Source organism: Squalius cephalus, assembly GCF_949319135.1.
Source record: "Squalius cephalus genome assembly, chromosome: 13".
Taxonomy (NCBI): Eukaryota; Metazoa; Chordata; class Actinopteri; order Cypriniformes; family Leuciscidae; genus Squalius; species Squalius cephalus.
The window spans coordinates 30,735,103-30,758,692 of NC_137134.1; the positions used below are offsets into that span (position 1 = coordinate 30,735,103).

Sequence of the window (23,590 nt, forward strand, 5' to 3'; positions counted from 1 at the left end):
ATGATAGAAACGAGTTCAAGGGGTGAAGTAGTTGTAATGCTTCTCATTGGAGCACTATCATGGGATACATGCTTTTATCTTTGGGTGACAGGACCATCTGACCATCAACAACCTCTCTTTCATTTACAGGGACCTGCAACATTTTTTTATTTGTATGAATTCTTAATTTTATGTAGGTAGTTAGTGTGTGGACTCGTAGTGATATTTATGGAAGCTATAGTTATCAAGTCCAATTCTGGGGGGTAGGGGGTCAGCTCACAAGTCTGATATTTTCTTGCAATCATGAGTTTATTTCAAGCAATTCTGAATTTATAACTTGGAACTGCACGTATTTAACTCGCAATTGCAAGAACAAAAGTCAGAATTGTGAGATAAATAGTCACAATTACCTTTTTATTATTATTATTTTTTATTATTATTATTATTATTATTTATTTTATTCTGCTGCAGTAACAAGCTTCCATGGACTTTTCTCTAGCCATTAATACAGAAGCTTATTGCAGACAGTTATAATGCTTATTAGTTACAACATCTACCAGCAGGTGGGACAAAGTTTTATTTTTATTTTTATCTGGACTCATGCCATGTATTTTATTTTATATTAGCCTACTCATGTTACATGATATTTAGCCTTGTCTTTACCCTGTTTAATTTTTCAAATAACTAAAGTAATAAACTATCCTTTAAATTCAACATGGTCTGCAAATTCTTTAAAATAACAATATAGGCTGCTGCCACAAAAGTATATAAAGGTTACAAACGGAAGACTGCGAAAAGCCTTTTTGCATTTGCACTTAAGAAAACAGCAGATCATTCGTGAGGCTATCAAGTTTCAGCCTATACTGCCGCATCCGCACCCTAGGCTATATGAATTATAATCGGCATTCATTGTTTCAAGGGGAGAGTGGTGAAAATGAAGATTCTCTTTCATTTGATCTGGGTGATCTTGATTTTACTCGACCACGGTAAGATTAAGGTTTGTTATAATCTATTTTCTGATGTTGCATCGATTTCTCTGACTGCATTGGCGCTGTAGTGATGGCAGGATTGATTAATCAGCAGTGTCACTTTCAGTGGCGTGAAATGGGCGCATGCGATCATACTGTCTGTAAATGTTGGTTTTCTTTTGCATCGGTGCATAATCAGATTAAATGTAGCTTGAATGTGGTGTAAATCGCTTTGGACAAAAGCTTCTGCCGAATTAATAAAATGTAATGTAGCCTCAACACGTTGTGCGAGGGATTCGAACGGTAAGACAAAACCAAACAATAATAACGACACTGTATTATCCGTATCTTAATGAAATGGGGTGATCTGAAGTATTTTAATGGAATAATCTGTAATATTTATTATGAGTCTATAAACATTTATGCGCAAATATAGGGAAAGGGGGCAAAATACCCCTTGTAGAATCTGCAAAATGTTAATTATTTTATCAAAATAAGATGGGATCATTAAAAATGCATGTTATTATGTATTTTATTAAGCCTACTGTCCTGATTAAGATATTTTACATAAATAATGTGCCTATACAGTCCACTAGAAAAAAAAGAAGAAGCTGCATTTAAAGTGACCCCGTTCAAAAGTTTACATAGCCTATTTATTTTACGTGTGTCCTTACCTGGGGCCTGTTTCAGAAAGGAGGTTAAGTGAAAACTATGAGTATGTTAACCCTGAAATGAGGGAAACTTTGAGTTTTTTGTTTCAGAATGGGAAAGCAGAGTAAGTCAAGCCCGTTTCTGAAAGAGAGGTAACTTATACTCAGAGTCAGTTACCATGGTAACTTACTCTGTGAACCTAACCTGGTCGGGAGCAGGTTTTCTTCGGTAAACCTAGAGTTTCTATCGGTCTCCTCCCCTTTTTTAAAGGGGAAGCGGTGTTTAAACACCTCATTCATTCTTTCAGTAAATTTTTATTAATAAAATTAATATTTTATTAATAAATAAAATATTGCTATTTTTACTGCAGTTTTTTTCTATTTTTTTTAATAAGATGAAGTCTATATAACTCATTAACTGGCAACTGAAAATACAGTAGTAGATTAGAGTTACATAATGTAGTTCTAAACAAATTCTACAGAATTAAACTGGAAATCACTGAAATGTGTTCTGTACACCAGAAGTTGATGGACCGTCCTCCTGCTGTTCTTCCACACTCTGAGGGCGGAGGGAGAGATAAGAATACCCGTTTATACTTAGATTTAAACTTAGATTATCCACATAAAAATTTGAAAAAATCTGAATGTGTAGATTGTTTGATGTGTAGACACATAATATTAACATTACCTCTGTAGGCCTCTCTGTGGCAGCAGAAACTATTTATCCTCATCATTCTGTGAAGATGAGCATTTGGTCGAGTGCACTTTATAACACTATTTAATTTCGGGTGTATTGAGTAGGTGACTTACAACTGCCTGGGGTTCTGTTGGGACAGGAGGCTCCAAAAGACAGATATTACCATCAGAATATGTTAGGACAAACAAAAAACCCAACCTCAAAGTAAAATAAATGGAAATATCAAAAATATCCTATCTAAAAAATAACACATATGTAAACCTCTTACATTTTATGAAGGCCCTTGGATCTTTGTGAGTGACTGGCTCTGAAGTCCCTCCTGGAATTCCCTCATCCAGAAATGTTGCTACACTGCTAGACACTGGATGCATTTAATATGTCAAATGTTTGTAAAGTCAGGTAGCCTTCACCCATGATATGCTCAAGCCTTACCTGACTGAATTATGTTTTTATATTTAATTTTCAGCTGCTGCCATGTTCTTTTAATGCCTGCAGGATTGCTCCACATGAAAATTAAAATTAGGTTGAATAACATACTGTTCTCTCTAGAGAGGGAACGAGTATTGCGTAAGCTTGCTTACGCAGCGGGAAAAGTCTTCTTTTCTCGAGATACTGAAGCCAAAAATTATCCTTAATTTCATATTTTGTCAACGCAGTGCAGCTGCGGGCAGCTGAGCTAGAGCGGCATACTGCACGCTCATTGGCTGCCACGCGGCAACTGCTTAAGCCTACCAGCGAGCCTGGCGTGACGTCACGCCCAATGAGGGCGCGCGCGCCCAAGCGCGTCACAGTCCGCCAGAATGGGCGGCGTCAGAGCGTATATAAGGAAGGCTCGTAGGCTATATTCTCTGTTTTCTGTCGAATGAAGCGACACGAGCTATAGGCTTTAAGCACGGCAGGGAACGCAATACTCGTTCCCTCTCTAGAGAGAACTGAGGTTACGTGAGTAACCAAGTATCGTTCCTTACGAGAGGTTCTCTCGTATTGCGTAAGCTTGCTTACGCAGCGGGAACCCTTTGTCCACGCCGTGCACGCCTAACGATCACATATGACTCTTATGAAAAGCATAGAGGTGAAATGACAGGTGGCCAGCGGTGCGGGCCAACACATGTTCATAAGCACACCTAGGGAACACAAGAACGGCACGGCCGGTCTATGCATACTGATACCCTGAGCGTGCAGCTCAACAGACAAGCTAATCGATAATACAGCCTGCGCACATGAGCAGGACATGAACAGGACTAGACTGACAGAAGTTTAGCCTGCATGGCGGGAACTTCCAGGTTATAAAATCTAACAAATGTAGAGGGGGACGCCCAGCCCGCCGCCATACAAATGTCATGAATGGAAATCCCGCTGGACCATGCCCACGATGAGGCCATGCCTCTGGTGGAATGAGCCCGTATGCCCAACGGACATTGCAGGTCTTTTGACGCATATGCTGCTGCAACAGCATCCACTATCCATCTGGATAGCGTCTGTTTCGAGGCGGCGCGACCCTTAGCGCGCCCTCCAAACGAAACGAAAAGCTGCTCTGAGAGCCTGAAGGCTGCAGAGCGCGTGACATAACACCTTAACGCCCTGACCGGGCAAAGGCGGTTAACACCCTCCTCACTGCCGGATGACGGCAGGGCCGATAGGGTAATGACTTGAGCCCTAAAGGGAGTACCTAACACTTTGGGGACATAACCGTGCTTCGGTTTGAGAATGGCTAACGAGTCGTTAGGTCCAAACTCGAGGCACGACGCGCTGACGGACAGCGCATGAAAATCACCCACTCGTTTGACTGAAGCCAGAGCTAGCAGAAAAACGGTTTTAAGCGTCAAGTATTTCAACTCCACAGAGTCCAAAGGCTCGAAGGGATGCGCTTTCAGGGACTCTAGGACCAGAGACAGGTCCCAAATAGGAACTGACGGGGGCCGAGGAGGGTTCATCCTCCTGGCCCCGCGCAAAAAGCGGGTAATGAGTTCGTTCCTGCCCAGTGAGCGGCCGCGCGCCGAATCGGCGAACGCTGCTATGGCCACGACGTAAGCCTTGAGCGTGGAGGAGGACCTGCCCGCGTCCAACATCTCTTGGAGAAAGTTTAATACCTGTGGGACTCCACAGGACTGAGCATTAGAACCCTTTCCCACACACCATTTGCTAAACACCGACCATTTAGACGCATAGAGCCGCCTCGTCGAGGGGGCTCTGGACTGCGTGATCGTGTTAATTACCCCTTCTGGCAGATCAACGAATATCCGTTGATTTCCCATGCATGCAGAGACCAGTGCTCTGGATGGGGATGCAGAATCGATCCTCGGGCTTGAGAGAGAAGATCTCTCCTCACCGGAATCGGCCATGGGGCTGTGTCTGCCAGTCTCATTAGCTCGGGGAACCATGGTTGATTTTCCCAGCGCGGAGCTATGAGGAGCACTGCGCAGTCCGCCTCCCTGATCCTCGCTAGCACTTGAGGCAGCATCGAGATCGGGGGGAACGCATACAGCAGAACGCTGGGCCAGGTCTGGGCCAGCGTGTCCTCGTGTTTTGAGAAAAACCTCTGGCACTGAGCGTTCTCGCTCGCAGCGAAGAGGTCGATCTGCGCTTCGCCGAAACGACGCCAAAGCGTTTGGACCGTCTGGCGGTGTAGAGACCATTCCCCTGGGGGAACGTTGTCCCTGGACAGTCTGTCCGGGCCGTCGTTCAGACGACCGGGTACATGAGCTGCCCTTAGGGAGCGCAGCGGGCCCTGAGCCCAGGATAGGAGGCGCTCTGTCAGAGCGCGCAGGGATCTGGATCTGATTCCGCCCTGGCGGTTCACGTAAGACACCACTGACATGTTGTCCGAGCGAACTAGCACATGGTGTCCCCGTAGAAGCTAGAAAGTGCCTCAGCGCTTTCTCGACCGCCAGCATCTCTAGACAGTTTATGTGAAGGCTTCTCTCCGTATTCGACCATGGGCCCCAAATCGGACTGCCCTCGTGAGTCGCTCCCCAACCCATGTTGGACGCGTCTGTCGAGACCACTTTGCGGTGTGCGATGACCCCCATCGTCACTCCCCACTGATACCATTCGGCCGCCAGCCAGGGCTGCAGGGCTGAGACACAGCGCTGAGTCACTCTGACTGGTGCACGGCCCGAAAACCATGCTTTGCGGGGCACTTCTGACTTTAGCCAGCATTGAAGCGGGCGCATTTGAAGTAAACCCAGCTGCAGGACCACTGCGGCTGACGCCATATGGCCCAAAAGCCTCTGAAAGATTTTCAGGGGAAAAACTTTTCCCACTTGAATGGAAGCGGCGAGGTGTCGAACACAGCGTGCGCGCTGTGCTGACAATCTGGCCGTCATCGCCGCCGAATCCAGATCTATACCCAGAAAAGTGATAGACTGGCTGGGGGTTAGAGAGCTCTTGTCCCAGTTCACGGAAAGACCCAGGCTTTCCAAATGACAGAGAAGCGCTTTCCTGTGAGAAACTAGTTCCTCTGTTGAGTGCGCTATAATGAGCCAATCGTCCAGATAGTTCAGAATTCGCATTCCCTTTGATTTCAGGGGTGCGAGAGCCGCATCCATGCACTTCGTAAATGTACGGGGTGCCAGGGACAGACCGAACGGCAGGACGGTGTACTGATATACCTGACCGTCGAAGGCGAATCTCAAGAATGGCCTGTGACGGGGTATAATCTGAATCTGAAAATACGCGTCTTTCAGATCGAGAGAGATGAACCAGTCCCCCGGGCGAATCTGCGCGAGGATTTGACTGGTCGTGAGCATTTTGAACGGCCGTTTCACGAGCGCTTTGTTCAAATATCTCAGATCTAATTTAGGTCTGAGCGCTCCGCCCTTCTTGGGTACGAGGAAATAACGGCTGTATAAGCCTGCCTCGGTAACCGGAGGGTGAACTCGTTCTATCGCCCCTTTGTGCAGCAAATTCGCTATTTCTGCGCGAAGCAGATGAGCTGCATCCGCCTTCACTTGAGTCTCGACCCGGGCGCGAAAGCACGGGGGGCGGCGAGCGAATTGAAGCGAATAGCCCTTTATCACTGTGTTTAGTACCCACTTCGACACTCCCGGAATAGCTTTCCATGCATTCGCACTCATAGCTAGGGGTCGAATCGCCTCCGGGTCCCGCCCGCCGCACAGCGCGGGACAGGGAGCCTGTGGCGGTATGTGCGCGAGTCGCGCAGTGGCAGTGAGGGGAGACGGGGGCTCGCTGATAGCAGCAGCCGGCTGAGTGACGCTGTGATAGAGCGTTGTGTGTGACGGCTCGCGGCGCGGAAGTGGGGCGGGCTCGTGAGTGTTTACATGAGAGTGTGCGTGCTGTGTAGCGGGCACAGGGCTCTTTATTAACACACAGCCGGTGGCGGAGTGTTCTGGTCCCCGAATGTGTGAGACAGAGCGGGCACTGTGTAGGTGTGAGCACTGGGGAGTGGGCACGTGACCTACCACTAACACTCGAGCGGCCGTAGCGCGCTTTATGTGAGTGCACTCTGTGGGTAACACGGGAGATTGTGCTTGTGTGTAGCAATGAACACTGGGACGTGGGCATGTTTACTACACTCATAACACTGACGGCGTGAGCCGAATGACCAGATTTTACACTCTTTACTTGATTTATCTGGGTCGCCGTAAAAACGGCGTTTGTGGGCAGGCGAGAGAGTTGAGAAACTGGCTCGTTGGCTGCGGTGGACACTACTGCAGTAGCCTTTATCAAGGGGACTGGCAGAGGGATACAAGTTAGCTTTGACGGCGGTCCGGCTGCGGCGGGACTCAACCGTCTTTTCCTCCCGACGAGTGCTAGGAGGACTTCGCAGGCTCGGGTTTCAGCGAAACTCTAGGCCGGGGACCCCGCGGGGGTGGCGGCCTGCGCTGGCTGGTGGAGCGGGACCTGGGTCGGCCGCGCTGGCGCTGCTGCGAAGTTGGAGGTCGAGACGGGCGCTGCGTGGAGCTGCGTGCAGGAGGCTGAGTGTTAGAGCGGCCTGCAGCGGAGCTCGAGTGGCGGGGCAGAAAGAGGTTCATGGCCTGTGACGCCTTCTGTACTTCAGAGAAGCGGTCCACGAGGCCACTCACCGTGGGGCCGAAGAGACCGGTGGGTGAGAGCTGGGCGTTGAGAAACACGGACCGCTCCTGTTCCGCCATGTCGGCTAGCGTTAGCCATAGGTGGCGCTCTAAGACGGTCAGCGAAGCCATGGAACGTCCGATAGCTTGGGCCGCTGTCTTTGTCGTGCGAAGGGAGAGGTCCGTCGCACTGCGCAGGTCGGTCAAGGCAGACTTATCCAGTTCTCCCTCGTCGAGCTGGCGGAGGAGGTCGGCTTGGAGAACTTGAAGGACCGCCATTGTATGCAGGGCTGAGGCGGCCTGCCCAGCGGCGGAGAAAGCGCGGCTGGCAAACGCCGAAGTAGTCCTGCAGGCCTTAGACGGGAGGACAGTCTTTGAGCGCCATCTCGCGGATGGGAGGCAAAGATGCGCTGCAACCGCCTGTTCGACCGGTGGGATCCGGTCATACCCTTTCCCCGCGACTCCATCCACGCGGGAGAGAGTTGATGAGGCCGGAGAGCGGAGTCTGGTTGAAACTGGAGCGTTCCACGATTTAGCAAGCTCCTCGTGAAGCTCCGGTAGAAAAGGCGCTGGTCTGGACGCTGGAGCCTGTCGACTGGCGGGCAGGAAGCATCCATCGAGCCTGTTGGGCGGGGGCACCGCCGGCGGAGACCATTCGAGGCCCAGGTGCTCGACTGCCAGTGTGAGGAGGCGGAGAAGCTCGGCGTCCATACTGGCGTGAGTCCTGCTGGACGTTCTGGTAGAGGAGGCGGAGCGGACAGAGCCGGACCATCCCTCGCTGTCCGACGCCATTAACGAGCACGTGTCCAGTAGCGCGTCGTCATCCGCTTCATCCCCTGAGGCGACGGCATCGAGGGCGAGAGCCGTCGGCTGCGCGTCGGGAAGCGGGGGCGGAGAAGGAGAGAGCGAGGCCCGCGGGAGAGGCTCCGGCGAGGCGCTGGCTCGAGTCTCAAGCTCCGGTGGTCGTTGAGAGCGGCGCTTCTTTTTTCGCGGCCCAACGACGGTAGGAGCAGGGTCTGTGAAAAGGGCGAGTCGAGCCCGCAGGGTCGACATCGGCAGCTCTTCACAGAAGGCGCAGCCGCCCGTGGAAAGCGCGACGGCTGCGTGGTCCCGGCCCAGGCAGAGAGCGCAGGTAAGATGGCGGTCTCTGTCACTGAGCGAAGAGCGGCATGAGCCGCACGTGGTGCGAGGCATTTGCAACAACGCCTCTGCTCTTTTAGATAGTGCTGCGGAAGCAAAACACACACACAAAGAGCTTGCAATGAAAGGATATCGCCGGATAGCTGAGCTGGCACGGCAGGCTGAAGGCTCGACCGTCTTCCTCAGGCTGTCCTAAGCTGGCTCGTTAGCTGTTCCTTGCAGGGCAACGGCGACGGCTTCCTCCCAGAGTTCAGCGATGCGAGTGCTTCGCTGAAAAGACAGAAATCAGAGAATATAGCCTACGAGCCTTCCTTATATACGCTCTGACGCCGCCCATTCTGGCGGGCTGTGACCCGCTTGGGCGCGCGCGCCCTCATTGGGCGTGACGTCACGCCAGGCTCGCTGGTAGGCTTAAGCAGTTGCCGCGCGGCAGCCAATGAGCGCGCAGTATGCCTCTCTAGCTCAGGTGCCCGCAGCTGCACTGCGTTGACAAAATATGAAATTAAGGATAATTTTTGGCTTCAGTACCTCGAGAAAAGCAGACTTTTCCCGCTGCGTAAGCAAGCTTACGCAATACGAGAGAACCTCTCGTAAGAGAACTGCACTTTTAATGCTTTCAAATAAACAATATACAATTGCATGAACTATTCTTGATTTGACCAAAGTGTGTAGAGGGAGAAGGTTACAACAAAAATATACCTTTTAAAAATGTATATTAAATCCACTATTGTTTTATTCAGAATTGTTCTCTATAGTCTATGCAGTAGCCTATTTAATGTAATTACATCAGATTTTATTTTAAATTACAGAATAATTAAGAGTTATCCCTTATTAAATTAAGAAAACTCTTAAGAAAAAAGAGTTATTAAATCACAATATTTAGATTACTTGGTAATTAATTACACCCAACACTGTAAACAGTAATTCCTCTTTTTGTTTGGCGCTGTTGCCATGGTGACTCGAAATATCTGCGCTCCATTGATAATGGCTTTTTATAGTTGTGGTGCACGCGCTTAACTCAGAGTAGGTCAACTCAGAGTTGATTAAACTAACTCATTTCAGCTGTTCTGTAACCGAAAACTCAGAGTTTCCCATCTCAGGGTAAGTCAACTTTTCAACTGTTCAAGTTTTAACTCAGAGTTGGTTGAACCTCCTTATTGAAACAGGCCCCTGGATATTCCACAACTATTTTTTGTTTTGTGATGGTTGTTCTGTAATGTATTGTCAATATGGCAATGTTTCTTCAAGTGGTGCTTCAGCCTCCGTTATGACTCCTCCCTCTGATATGTGTTCCGCTGCTGAGGAATAAACAACAGTGAGCATGGCTCGGTACTGAAGTTCTGTGTCAGTCGTATTATTTTACAGTTCTTGAGTCCCTTGTTTCAGATAAACTGAACATTGTTCTTCAGAAAAATCCTCCAGGTCCTGCAAATTCTTTTGTTTTCAAGCATCTTTTGCATATTTAAACCCTTTCCAACAGTGACTGTATGATTATGAGATCCATCTTTTCACACTGAGGGACAAACACAACTCCCATTTAATCCCACTTATCACAATTGTGACCACTATTTTTCCTTGCATATTTTAGTGTGAAATTGAAAAGTAACTCATATTATAAAGCACATGTTCATATAATGAAAATGTAAGATGTCTATATGAGTTTATGGCAGGTCTAACATGATTGAGTTGTTTGGTCATGTGACCACCACACACATTTATTTCCTGGTGCTGCCATCTTAATGGAAGGATGACATCAAAGCTCAGAAAGGACAGGTAAGAATACTAAGATCCTTTTTGAATAGCTTGTACATTTTTTGCACATATCATCATGAAATGGTTATCTATACACATTAAAATTAAATGAATGCATGCTTTATTCTGTTGTCAAACTGCAGAAAAATGAAGACGGTTACAATTGTGACCGGTGGTATAACACAGGGAGTCTATGTTCCCCATATGTAATTCTGTGTTATTTTTATTAACTCTCTTTCAGACTGACTTTAAGTCAAGTTTTGGATGTACTTGACACTGATGATCCAGAGCCTGGAATTTGTAGCAGTGGTCCCTAAGATAGAGAAGGATGCAATAGAAAGTGATTGCGATAGCGACGCATCTGACGTGGATTTTACTGGTGACTCAGCTCACATCAAGAATTTTGAATTCTACTGCAGAACTGTTTGGATCTGATCATTTTGAGGAAATTTAACCTGAATGCGAGGACCAACCAAAACTCACAATTCAAACAAGAAATCTCTCAAAAAAAAAAAAAAAAAACTTGAAGCTGTTTCATCATCTTTATTGCCATCTTCAGATGCTACTACTGCCACCAATGCCAATGCCCTTGGCAGAAAACATCCCTGAACCAGCCTGCGGCGACCAACCAAAACTCACAATCCGAACAAGAAATCGTACAAAACAACTTGAAACTGCTTCATCATTTGTATTGCCATCTTCAGATGCTACTACCACCATACATGTGCCCTTGGCAGAAAGCACCCCTGCTTTCTAAAAAAACAGCAAAAAGCTATTTGCCTGACTACATTGTGTATGAACCAACAGCAGCACAATGTCTAAAAGCAACAAATCTGAATCCATTGGATGTGTTTCTTAGCAATGTACCCCCCATCTCTGAGAGATCTTACCATAGAAATGTCAAATCTCTACTCTGTTCAGAACAAATACAAACCTCTTAATTTAAGCATGGATGAACTACTTGTAATTCTATGGTGTGCTCATCACCTCTGGATATTGTACTGTTCCACGACTGCATTTGCTCTGGTCACTAGATGGTGATGTCCACAACAGTAGCATCTCCAATGCTATGAGAAGAAACAGATTTGATGAAATGATGGCTTCCATTCATGTTGTGGACAACACAAAGTGCAACAATGACCCCTTCTTTAAGGCGAGGCCAATCTTCCAGGAGCTTAATAACTGAAGATCAATGGAAATCAATTTTTTCCCATTACACTAATCAATGAGCTCCACACCAGGACACAGTTGTGACTGTTGATTGATACTTTTTGTGATGATTTCTTGTTATTAATGAATTGTTACATGTTCCTTTGCATTGTTACATGTTTCCTACCATAGGCTCATATTGAATTATTTGTTTATTTATTTTCATTTGTTTATTTATTTGTTTTAATTTATTATTTAATTTCTGTAAGGTTTTTTCATTTAGTAATTTTAAGTATTCTGTGTCATTTATAATGATTACATTCTAAGCAATTTCCTATAATTTGTTATTTTATCATAATTTTATTCAAATATTTGTGCCATGCTGCTGCATAGGATTGCTATTTTGTCATTTTTGAAACTGAGCCAGACGATGTTTACCTATTTGTTAATCAAATAAAACACTTCAACAGTTTAATCCAGTCTTTAAACCAATTTCTGGGGATTTTTTTTTATTTATATATACTATAGACTTATAGACTACCTGTGTTCTACCACCGGTCACAATTGTGACCAGAGATAAAAACTCATTTTTTTTCACGGAATTTTCACTTTTTTTTTTTTACATTATTGACATTGATTGTTTAATATACTTACAAATACCACAGTAACTCATATATGTCATCTCTGGAAAAAATTTGGGTTAAAAGCTTCAAACTGTCATGAACTGGTATCCTTCTCTATCTTTTTTCTCCCTCTGCTGGTCACACTCCCGCTCACACACACACCCATCCACATGCACCTTCATTCTACTCAGCTGTCTCTCATTACCCATTGCCATTACTCTCATCTCTTACACTCTCTGATTAGCTTTGCTATAGTTCGCTTCTCTCTTTTCTCCTCTGCCAGATTATTATCTACGGATACATATGCGTCAGTGCTTTGACCAAGCTCTCCTCCTGTCTTGTCCTGTCAGATGCGGTAAAGTCAAGTCGACTGTCTCTGGCTATATGTTTGCTAAACCTGTGCTTTGTTCAGTTACCCTGCTGTTGAAGGCTGTGATCGCCCGCAGGTGCCTCATCTATTCACTGCTGCCGGTTTCGCACTGAGAACTCTCGAGGACCTGCTCACCCAGCCCAGGCTTTTCTGCTGTTCTGTTACTATTATCTAAAGAGAACTTTTCTGTTTGAAAGCCGTATTGTGGCCTATTGCCTTTGTTTTCATTAAAGAGACTGTTTACCTGCTGTCGCTCTTGGGTCCTCTCTTCTCCATTGTGACACAAACATTCACTGATACTCCAGAAGTAATCATGATGCATTAAAGTCCCCGTGAACCGGAAGTTGCAAATAACTGTTTGCTGTTTGAAGTTGCAAATAACTGTGACGTGAAATGGCGTTCCTTTTCTGATGACGTAGGCTTGACGGCTTGGGTTGAAAAACGCTTCACCACTCCCCTCAAACCGTTAGTCTGCTATGAGCGAGAGATGGAGAGGAGGAGCGCTGACACTAAAACCATGCCCTCTGTTCAATATTCCTTTTCACTTGGAAATACGTCACAACAGTTATTTGCAACTTCAGGTTCACGCGGACTTTAAGAGCCGGGGGTGTAAACCTTTGAACAGGATGAAGATGTCCAAATTTTTCTTATTTTGTTTAAATATTATTTTATTTTATTTAGTCCTGCCCCTCTGAAGCATCAGAAGATAGATACATGTCCCCCAGAAGACAAATTAAGTAGAAAATACCTCTTCAAAACGTTTACACCCCCGGCTCTTTATGCATCATGTTTCCATCTGTTTTTTATAAATCAAGCTTTGTTTTTGTTTTGTTTTTTGTCTTGTGGACTATTGTGAACATATTTTATATAAAATATCTTATTCAGGACAGTATTGAATAAAAAATAACATGCATTTTGTATGATCCCTCTTATTTCAACCCGTAAAATAGTTAACATTCTGCAAAGAGTGTGTAAACTCTTGAGCACGACTGTACAAGAAGATATTCTTCTGCTGTTTGTTTGCATATGTTACATTATGAATACAGACATATTTTTCTACTTAAAATATATATGATCTGTAGAAAAATATTTTCACAGCACTATTGTATTTTTTTTGTTTGTTTGGCTTATGTTTTTCTCAAGGTTCATCTGGTGTTAATACAGATGAAGTGTCAGTGATGGAGGGAGATCCAGTGACTTTATTCTCTGGTGTTCAAACAAACCAACAAGAAGAGATTAAATGGTATTTTAATGACACTCGTATCGCTCAAATCAGTGGAGATCTCAGTTTTATCTGTACAGATGTTCAGTGTAATAAAGATACTGAGAGATTCAGTGACAGACTGAAGCTGGATCATCAGACTGGATCTCTGACCATCATGAACATCACAAACACACAATCTGGAGAATATAAACTACTGATCATCAGTGACAGCAGCGACAGTAAAAAGATCTTCAGTGTTTCTGTCCAAGGTGAGTCATTTAAAAATGTTTAAATGCAGTTTATATATTTTTAAAGCACATTGTTAATGTGTGTTTATAGGCACAGACCAAAATGTTTCTTTTCAGATCGAGAGTCAAGAAAAGGCTTATGCAAAGTCATGTTCACAGTTCTCTCATGTTGTGTAGTTTTAGTTTGTTTTCAGCAAAAGATCCTCCAGCATCTGTTGGTTTGTGTTTCAGGTGTTTCTGCTGCTGAACGAGATGAAGTGAAGAGAAACGAGGGAGAATCTGTCACTTTTGATCCTGCTGTAGCAAGAAAACCAAATGATGTGATGATGTGGTGTTTTAATGACATTCTCATTGCTGAAATCACTGGAGATCAGAGTAAGATCTGTACAGATGATCAGTGTAAAGATAGTGATGAGAGATTCAGAGACAGACTGAAGCTGGATCATCAGACTGGATCTCTGATCATCACAAACACCAGAAACACAGACTCTGGAGAATATAAACTACTGATCATCATCATCAACAACAGCAGCTTCAGCATCATTAGAGTGAAGAGATTCAATCTTACTGTCATTGGTGAGTGTATAATCAATTCAGTTTTTCAATGCATTTTCTTTTGAGGAATTAAAAAAATCAGTTTAAAAGTATTTTTAAATCAACTCAATAAATGTTGAGTTGTGGACTTGTTTAAAAAATGAGCTTTGGCTCAATACTATTTTGACTAATGTTATTAACTTGATAACATGAAAAATGCAATATATTTATTTTCCAGTGACCGCTGCTGTTTCCTGTTGATACAGCTGATGATCAATATAGATGAGTCTAAAGTAAAAAAAAAAAAAAAAGAAGTACTGGATAGATTATCATCACTCTCAAGTTATAATGACTTTCTCTGTAGATGTTCCAGGTTCAGGTCTGTCTTCAGGAGCTGTAGCAGGAATAGTTGTTGGTGTTCTGCTGGTGTTTGCAGGAGTAACTGCTGCTGCTGGTGTGATTTACTATCGTCACCGCATGACCCATGCACCAGTACCACAGAGTGTAAGTATTACATACAGCTGAATTAAAAAGATATAAAAGATTTACTGTGCATAAAAGAACAGTGGAATGATTACATTGTAATGTATAATAATGATTTGAATTATTATTAAATATTTAAAAACACAAACAACTCCCAAATAAACTAAATAACAATTAATAGAAAACATAAAGTGCAACAATTTTAACAATTTTAAATAAGGTTTGATGCAATGTAAGATATCAGGCGTCATTTATAAAATGTGTGTAGCCACAGATTTGATCTTAGAGTGTGTGTACGCTAAAATCCACGCCGACATTCATTTTGATAAAAACGGTCTTTGAAGTGGAAAGGTGTTCAGCTTCCCATCAGGGTCTGAGCAGACGTACGTACTTGTTCTTCTGGCAGAGAGTCAGAGAACTGCAGGTATTTGGAAATCTAAGCAAATCTCGCTGCTCGCCGTTCTCGAGTAAAGGTTTTGGATGTTGAACTGGTGCTCTTTTATATAATTATTGTGTCTTTTAGAAGAGTATAACGGCGTAGGCAGGCAATTATGACACACACACAAACTTAGAGTGACTGCTCTGTTTACTCTCTCATACATCACTGACATAACACCGGAACAAATCCGGAAACACATGTACAAAGTGCATCATGGGAAATGTAGTCACATAAACAGCATTAACACAATATACAACAATGATTCAGCTGAGCACAATTCAAGATCATTTACAATTTATTAATTTCACATCTGGATGAAAGGCCTACGAATGGTTTTGTGTGTGCGTGCGTTCATTCTCTGAATCACACACTCACATTTGATAAACGCTCGAAAAGTGTCATGTATGGCGGTTTATACGCAGCATTTTATAAATGAGGCCCATTGTGTTTAATATTTAGCGAAAGAAAACCTCTGTACATCCACAAACAACAGGGAAAAAGACAATTCAAGTCTATAGTATCAATTGTATTACTTTTAAGGTGACCAAATGAGCTGCTCCTCTCCCGCCTCTGTTCAGAAGCCGGTCGATCCTTTACACGAGCTTCAGATACTCCGGGAATAACAAAACACGCGAATAACATCACTTATCCAAAATCTCAGAGATAACCAGTAGCGGAGTGACTCAGGAAGAGGTTTAACTTTTAGATTAGACGTTTCTGAATGGTTAGTGGAGACATTTATGTAGTTGTTGTGGAGTTACATTGATTCATCTGGGTGATTTCCATTGAAAATAAAATTAATCTGAGTCTGGGACTCTAAATAGTGTTCAGTGCTCGTCTGTGCAGCGACGACAGAACAGTTTTCTGCTTTGCTCGAACTTTTGCCATTGCGTTAGGACTGTTACACTGTTGTCGCTTGTGAAAACCATGACTGCGCCGTGGGTGGAAACATGCAGATTAAGGGGCGTTAATATTATAATAAGATCCCCTTCCTACATCAGAAGGGGTGCGGAATCTGATTGCCTTATTGTTTTACATGCTTGCAGAGAAAGGCTTACCAAAACAAAGTTACTGGGTTGTCACTTTTCACGTTTTCTGGGTTGGTAGATGCACCAGGGACCCGATTAAACACAGAAAACTCAGATTATCATGATATGTCCCCTTTAACCATCTGTGAATCTGTGTTTTCTTACAGGAGAATGATGGCTTGTGATAACTCACCACGTGACCCGAATGACATTACTTTAAAAAGGAGGATTCCTACAATCAGACTCAGACTGAGGCAGCCAATAAAACAATGTAACAAACAAATGATGGAGAGAGGATCAGCTGAAACTCTCATTGCTTATCATTTCGCTAAATATTTGTACTATATTACATATTTATAATATTTTTACTTATATCATTAAATTTATATGTTATTATAATAAAAAACACGTTATATTTTAGTTATTTTTAACCTTACATAATACTACCACACTCTTAGAAAGAATGTGTCAAAAATGACACAACCTGTGTTAAATTTTAACACATCTGTGGGTGAGCTCCAGGACTACTAGATTTGTGTTAATTTCAACTCATTCACTGTGTTAATGAGTTTAACACACTAAATGTGTCAGAAAGGTTAACATAAAGATGTGTAAAAGATGTGTAAACATGTGTAAAATATGTGTAAAAGATGTGTAAACATGTGTAACATTACCACATTATGTGCTATCCTAGGCTACACACACTGTGTTAAGAAAGGTATCTAAAATCCTAAATCCTAAACAAAATAAGCATTTGACAAAATAAAGTCTGTGGTTGATTATCTTATTTATTATAATGACTAGCATATCAACAATTAAATTCAATCCAGAATAGAACAATACAATTTAAAGCAGTCAAAACGGAAATGTCCAACATAGGATAAAACAGTTATTTTCTCAATCTCATTAGGTAACATGACACACTTCCCCACCTTCAAAATAATTTCACTTATTTCACAAACATTTTTGGCTTGATGTACATTGGTGGCCAAGTTTAGAAAATATTAAGCATTTTAATGTTTTTGAAAGAAATCTCTTATGCTCACCAAATATTTTATTTGATACAAAAGTACAGTAAAAACAGTAAATATTGTGAAATATTATTACAATGTAAAACAGCTGTTTTCTATTTGAATATATTTAAAAAATATTTTATTCATGTGATCAAAGCTGAATTTTCAGCATCATTACTCCAAGTTTTCAGTGTCACATGATCCTTCAGAAATCACTCTTAGGCCTATACGATGATTTGATGCTCAAGAAACAGTTCTCATTATTATTATCAATGTCTGGACCACCCAAGAGGACGTTTGACTGACATGTAACGCAACCAATCACAGTTCGTTTTGTTCTGCGTCATGTTTAGGGGCGTGATAATATATGATGTTGATGTCCCTACAATAACAGACTGGCTGCATCTAATAAATTATTCATTCAAGAACGTTAAACAATGGAGCCGCGAACTTCAAATACTTTTGAAAATCCAGTGTTTAGTTGATCCTGGTAAGCGCTCATTGTCACAGTTGTAAGCACAATAGCATTCTTCTTCCACGAGGGGTTTTGGTGTCACGGCATTTGTTTCCAGGCGAACCGATAAAGAACACGACACTCACATCTCCCGAACATCCTGTAGAATTCAACCAATCAGATCGCGACTTTGAAACTCCTGAAGTGTTTCCAGAAAAGTGTGACATATGCATCAGTCCCTGTTTCCTGATGCAAACGTGTCCACCAACACAAATGTGCTCAGTTCTTCTTCAGAGAAGATCGCAGTTCCAACACTATATAAAAATATAATAGGGAGAGAGAGGAGAAAATTACACAAGCATCAAATTGTTTTTAATCTCCATCATACTATAATTCAGAATATATATATTTGTAAGTAACACCCTTTTGTCAGCACATTCAAACATTTCAGTTGAACTGTAAACTAAATTATGCCAGATTAAATTTTAATACTTACATTTCCTTAATTCTCTCCAAAATGCTGAGATTCGTAGGCTTAACTGCAATCAGGGATTTAGGCTAGCCAATTTCAACTTGTTTGCAGTGAAGGGACAGCTGTTTGAGACAAATACACAGTAAGATACATGATGCAAGAAATCCCCATGTGATGATCTTTTTCTTTCCCTCAGTAGTTAACCTACCTGTGCGCTGATAGGCTATGCTTATTAGGCACCTTCCTGGTCAGGTCGGACTCCTTGGCCTAATAATAGATCAAAAGAATGCAAAAATAAAAACTTAAGTTGTTTAGAATGCTTGATTTGATATGAATTAATGATTTAGTGAGTTTTACTGCAATGCTTACCTGAATAAATTAAATCTGGTGAGACTGAACACGGTGGTCGGTGGAAAATGGTCCATCTTCTGATTGGTTCATTTGCTGTGTAATAAATATTAGACATAATGCAAAGGTCACTTATTTTATATAAAGTTAGCACATGTAACGTTATTGTATGCTAACAGTTAACGTTACCTAGCCTGCACATCACTCAAGAGCACGTATGACATATTGCTAATCATTTCAGCAAACTTTCAAATCCACTACTACGATTACATTTTATACGTAACGTTAATCAAATTAATAAAGAGTAGACGATTTTTAAAACACACTTACAGATAACATTTTGTGTATTGTAAATCGAGTAGCACTGTAAGTTACAATCTAGGTGTGGTCACGTTTAGCTACCATTGCTTGGCGAAATTTTGCGTGTAAAATCCATTAATAAAGGTCTCTTCAGTATCTGGAATTTCGAGTGAAAGTGGAAAAAAATTATGCCGATTTTGAATCGGGGTTTCCACGCAAATTCGCAGCATTGATCAACATAAAGCTGCTTGGTTTACGTTAGTTAGTCGTGCTTCAGCTAACTTTAACGTTACACTATTGACAATAGTCGAGTTTTTTGCCCGCAAAATCTCGTCGTAACCTAGCTTTTAAGCCAGTATTAAAATAACAGTAGCAGGAAATATTGTTTTTGTAAATGAACATGAGAGAAAAAAAAAATAATTAAAGTACAGCGAGCTTACCTCAAGAACCTTGAGCATCACCGGCGTGATTCGGCGCGAATCATCTCCTCCCTGGTAAAAGAGGTGGTTTTCACGAACAGTTTTGACGCGAGGTAGTCGATAACGAAGTGATAAGGTAGGCCTAACGTTACATGTTTTATTTTCAACAATATAGTAAAAACAAAATAGTTGCTGTCGTTAACAGACTTTTATCTACTAACGTTACTGAACTGCAACTCACTGACTGGAACTGGATTATGTTCACTCAAAAGTCACCTTATTGGTTGGTTCAGTTCGACTAGCTAATTTAAATAACGGTCGCGTTATAAAAATTAACACATTAAAGTGTGTAAGCACATCAGTCTACTCATATTGTGTTAAATGCTTTGAGTAAATACCCAAGTTGTGTAAACTTTAAACTACACATGGATATGTGTAAAATGGATTATTTTTTTATACACAGTTTTAGTTAATATTGACACAAAATGTGTAAATTAGAGTGTTACACATAATTTGTGTAATTTTTCTACACATTCCTTCTAAGAGTGCAGCTGATAGGGCTCTCTGCATGTTTACAGCATTAGGTGAGATTTTTTTCTTGAGAAAAATGAACGCCTATCTTGTGTACCTAATCTTTATCCAAATGAGTCAATATTAAATTAAATCACAAGATTTGATTTGTATTAAAATCGTGAAATTTGTCAAGCAATAATAATAAATAAAAAAAATAGCTTAACAGAAATTGTATCATGTAAACATTGTAACATGTTGTCACTAAACCTAATAAAATTCTGTTTATTTACTAAAATAAAACAAGCTAAACTCAAAAGTTGTCAGCTATGGATTCAGACAGGAACAGTGAGTGATTATCTTGTTATTTTCATTATAAGCTCTAATGCACTGAACTGGTTTGACACATCAGTCATAATGTCCTGGATGTGTACATCCTCACTGTTACTGACTGCATTTCCAGAAATACCTCACAGTCTCAGAGGACTTAAGTGCTCCACTGCACTACTGATACTGAAGCTGTTTTACTGGTGTTGTTGCTGTTACTGGAAAAGTCTGGTATCAATATTGTGCTGGTGTTTAGTTTAAACATTAACACTAACCCTTAGTCATCCACCTTCATCAGAAAACACTGGTTGACCAACTGTGAATATCATGGCTTTGTATATGTCCAGCATCTGCACCAGAACCAAATCCTGCCTTGATTATCTTGCTGCAGCTTATACATATTCATTTATTTATTTTAAAGTTGGTGCATTAGAGTATTTATGAAAATCCTTGGTGTGATGCTGTCAGGAGGAGTGTTAAAGCACAAATTTCACACAGATGTGTGTATAAAACAATGGTGTTTTTATAGCAATTAAATCATAATGTGTCTTCATACATTCGATAGATGTATCTTTATCTTCATTGTTAAAATGTGCAAAAATGAGTCACAATGAAATGGTCAAATTCAGATATTTTATGAGGTGCTGATTAGTTCTTTCATGTTATTTGTCGGCATGTGAGGAGGAAGATGAAGAGATCATGTTATTGTCTATGTTTTTTAATCTTGTGTCTCATTCAGTTTTGGTCATGAATCATATTCAGTTGTGTTTGTCAAGCATCTCGTGTCTCTTTCAGTTCTATTGTGTTCAGCTGGGGTTTATGAGTCTGAATGTTTTTTAAACTCATGGCATTATTGTATTTTGCTGATATGTAGAATATTATCTCTGTTTGATGGAAATGATTTGGCCAGTGTATCAGCTAGCTGACTTTGGCTCTTTCTTTTGGCAATATTCTTATGTTGTTCCTTTTTTGGATGGTGGATGGTGTCTTTTGTATGGTGCTCATTTTAAATATGTAAATAGGCTCAATTATTTTAAGTGTAAAACCAAAAAAAATGCTAAACTCCTCAAGTACCTCATATTTGACCATCATTTAATAAGTGGACACTAATGCTTTAGTTTTCTAACACTAAAAGTTTTTATTAAGCAGTTTATTTAGTAAGAATATCTTACTCTTTCTGTTTTCCTTAACTTTCCATCAGCCAAGGGGAAAAAGTGCCTGAAAACCCACAATGCTTTTTTCATTTCTGAAACAAGGAAATGAACTTGAAAAATCTTTGTGTGTTTATGTGATAAATATTATTAAAAACAAATGATTCACTCATAACGGGTGGAATTTATATCTCCAAAATATTTTTGCATGTTGTCAGAAATAATCGTGGACTAAGCTAACATTGGATCATCAGGTTATAAATTATTTCACTTCCACCAACAGTTATAGTGATTGTTACAGTAAAACTGGTCATGGTATTTATTATTTTGGTCACTGGGAGTCTATTGAGATGTTAAAGCCTCGATCTTGCACTTCAAGAGAGAATCTGTTAGGATAATGAAATAGACCAGACAAAAGACATAGCCTACACGAGTGCAACTTTCAATATGAAAAGAGACCCACAAATAGGCTACATAATTTGATGTTATTGTAGATGTTAGCCAGAAAGCGTCTTACCCTCTTATAGATCGAGGCTGCCAAGATAGCCTACATTAACAGTATAGCTCAAGGCTAGCAAACAGTAACATTACTTTAGGTATTTGAGCGCTATATCGACTAACATGGTATTACTTCCTTTGAATTTGCACTGCATTTGTGTTGTTTTAATTCCACTTCCCTATTGACACCGTCAGCTATTCGCTGTTAGATCAGTTCGATTAGGCTACACGAGCTAGATTCACTGGAAACATACTGAGGACATATGCTAGTTACAGCCGTGTAAATGCAACAAGAAGAGCAAAAACATGACGTGTTGTACACAGGGGCGGCTGGCCAATAGAGGGCGCTAGGGCGCCGCCCCCCCATGAGCCAGACCACAGTTTATGAGCCACACTCATTAAATAAATAAGTAAATATATACATAAATCATACATACAAATTGTCAGTATTTGTGTGTTTGAGATATTAAATACACCCAGTATATGTGAAAAATATGATAGAAATTCAAAATATCTGCTTTTTCAACACGTCTCCTCCACCTGCGTGCACGTCGATCAGCTCTGGGGCGCTGGAGAGAGGCGCCCCAGAGAGGCGGGTCTGTGGATCAGTTTAGCCAATTGCTGATTTAAGTTTGACATGTTTGACATAAACTGTAGCCAATCAGCGAGCTCAAATCTAGTCAGCTATGGGCGCTTCTGTTTAGCGCCCAAAGCTGCGCGAGCCCGAGCCGAGGCACGCCCATCTCTATCAGACAGCTGTCTATCGGGCTGGCTAGCTGGATGCGTCATGCTAATGCCTTGTTTTGCTTTCCGTGATTACTTTTTAAAACAACAGCGATAGATCCAGCATGGACAGTTACCGGAGCGAGGGACCTGTCTGAGAAAGTAACTACTGTTTTAATTAAATTTCAAATGCAAATGGAAAGTTTGAGCAATTTGTTTGTTTTTTTTGTGTAAGAATGCCTCAGCCTTGTAATATGGCATTAAATAATTACTGACTTTTTAACAGAGCACTGGTATCGTGCAGTTTGTGTTAATACTATTAATTATTAATAATATTATTATTATTCGCTTTACAAAGATATGTAAAGGCAGTGGTTCTCAAACTGGGTTTGTGGTGGTTCTCAAACCGTGAGGTGACAGAAGGTGGTGCGGGAACAAAATGCTGAATTTTGCCGTTCCTTTAATACTACCTCATCTTAAAATACGATTTAAACTGAGCATGCATTTCTCTCAGGTTAAATGCTGTAAATACATGACATCCGATCAAATTACCTCATCTTTTGCGGTCAAAACTGTCTGCATTTAAGCAGCGTGTAGTGGGCTGCTATATGACAGGTCTCGTGCAGATTACTGCCTCGGCAAATCGCGCTATACTGCCATTCTCGACCATGTGCGTTAGCGATTGCAAATGTCACATTGATTTTATACAACAGTTCAACAAACGAAATATTAATATTAAGTGATGTTCATTTTCAACACAGTTGTCATTATTTTTACAATAAAATAATAGCTCCAGAGCCACAGCAGAACTGCAGCACACAGCAGTGTTTGAGAACGAATCTGCGACTTTGAACGAATCATTAGAGTCAATGATTCAATGATTAATTCATAAATACTACCACTTGCTTCATTTCTGAATGACTCGATGACTCACCACCTACTGGCGGTTTTAATTTAATATTTAAAAGCATCACTTCGTTTTTACCATCATTGCATATTTATCTATTTAACTTTTTTTTAAAGCATTATTTATTTTATAAAGGTATGTGTAAAGGTAAAAATGCACTTGAAAAAATCG

At 41.6% G+C, this 23,590-nt stretch overlaps 1 protein-coding gene across 3 annotated transcripts; it reads left to right on the plus strand.

Annotated features, from left to right (window-relative positions):
* Window positions 1–855: 855 nt before the first annotated feature.
* On the plus strand, window positions 856–16,559 carry LOC307169867 (uncharacterized protein). 3 transcript variants are annotated; one of them, XM_079890746.1, is made up of 5 exons: window positions 856–965; window positions 13,505–13,834; window positions 14,045–14,389; window positions 14,712–14,851; window positions 16,465–16,559. In XM_079890746.1, the coding sequence occupies exons 1-5, from the start codon at window positions 914–916 to the stop codon at window positions 16,480–16,482; spliced, it is 885 nt and encodes a 294-aa protein (XP_079746872.1). In that variant the 5' UTR covers window positions 856–913; the 3' UTR covers window positions 16,483–16,559. The 3 variants fall into 3 exon arrangements, with proteins under 3 accessions (XP_079746872.1, XP_079746873.1, XP_079746874.1); XM_079890747.1 differs by having other exon boundaries at window positions 16,468–16,559; XM_079890748.1 differs by having other exon boundaries at window positions 14,721–14,851.
* The last annotated feature ends 7,031 nt before the right edge of the window (window positions 16,560–23,590 follow it).

What these genes read in the sequence shown, in the direction of transcription:
- LOC307169867 (XM_079890746.1), top strand. Translation starts at nt 914, where the DNA reads ATGAAGATTCTCTTTCATTTGATCTGGGTGATCTTGATTTTACTCGAC. An exon ending in CTTGATTTTACTCGACCACG is followed by an intron (nt 966 to 13,504) that starts GTAAGATTAAGG and finishes GTTTTTCTCAAG; the next exon opens with GTTCATCTGGTGTTAATACA. An exon ending in CTTCAGTGTTTCTGTCCAAG is followed by an intron (nt 13,835 to 14,044) that starts GTGAGTCATTTA and finishes TTTGTGTTTCAG; the next exon opens with GTGTTTCTGCTGCTGAACGA.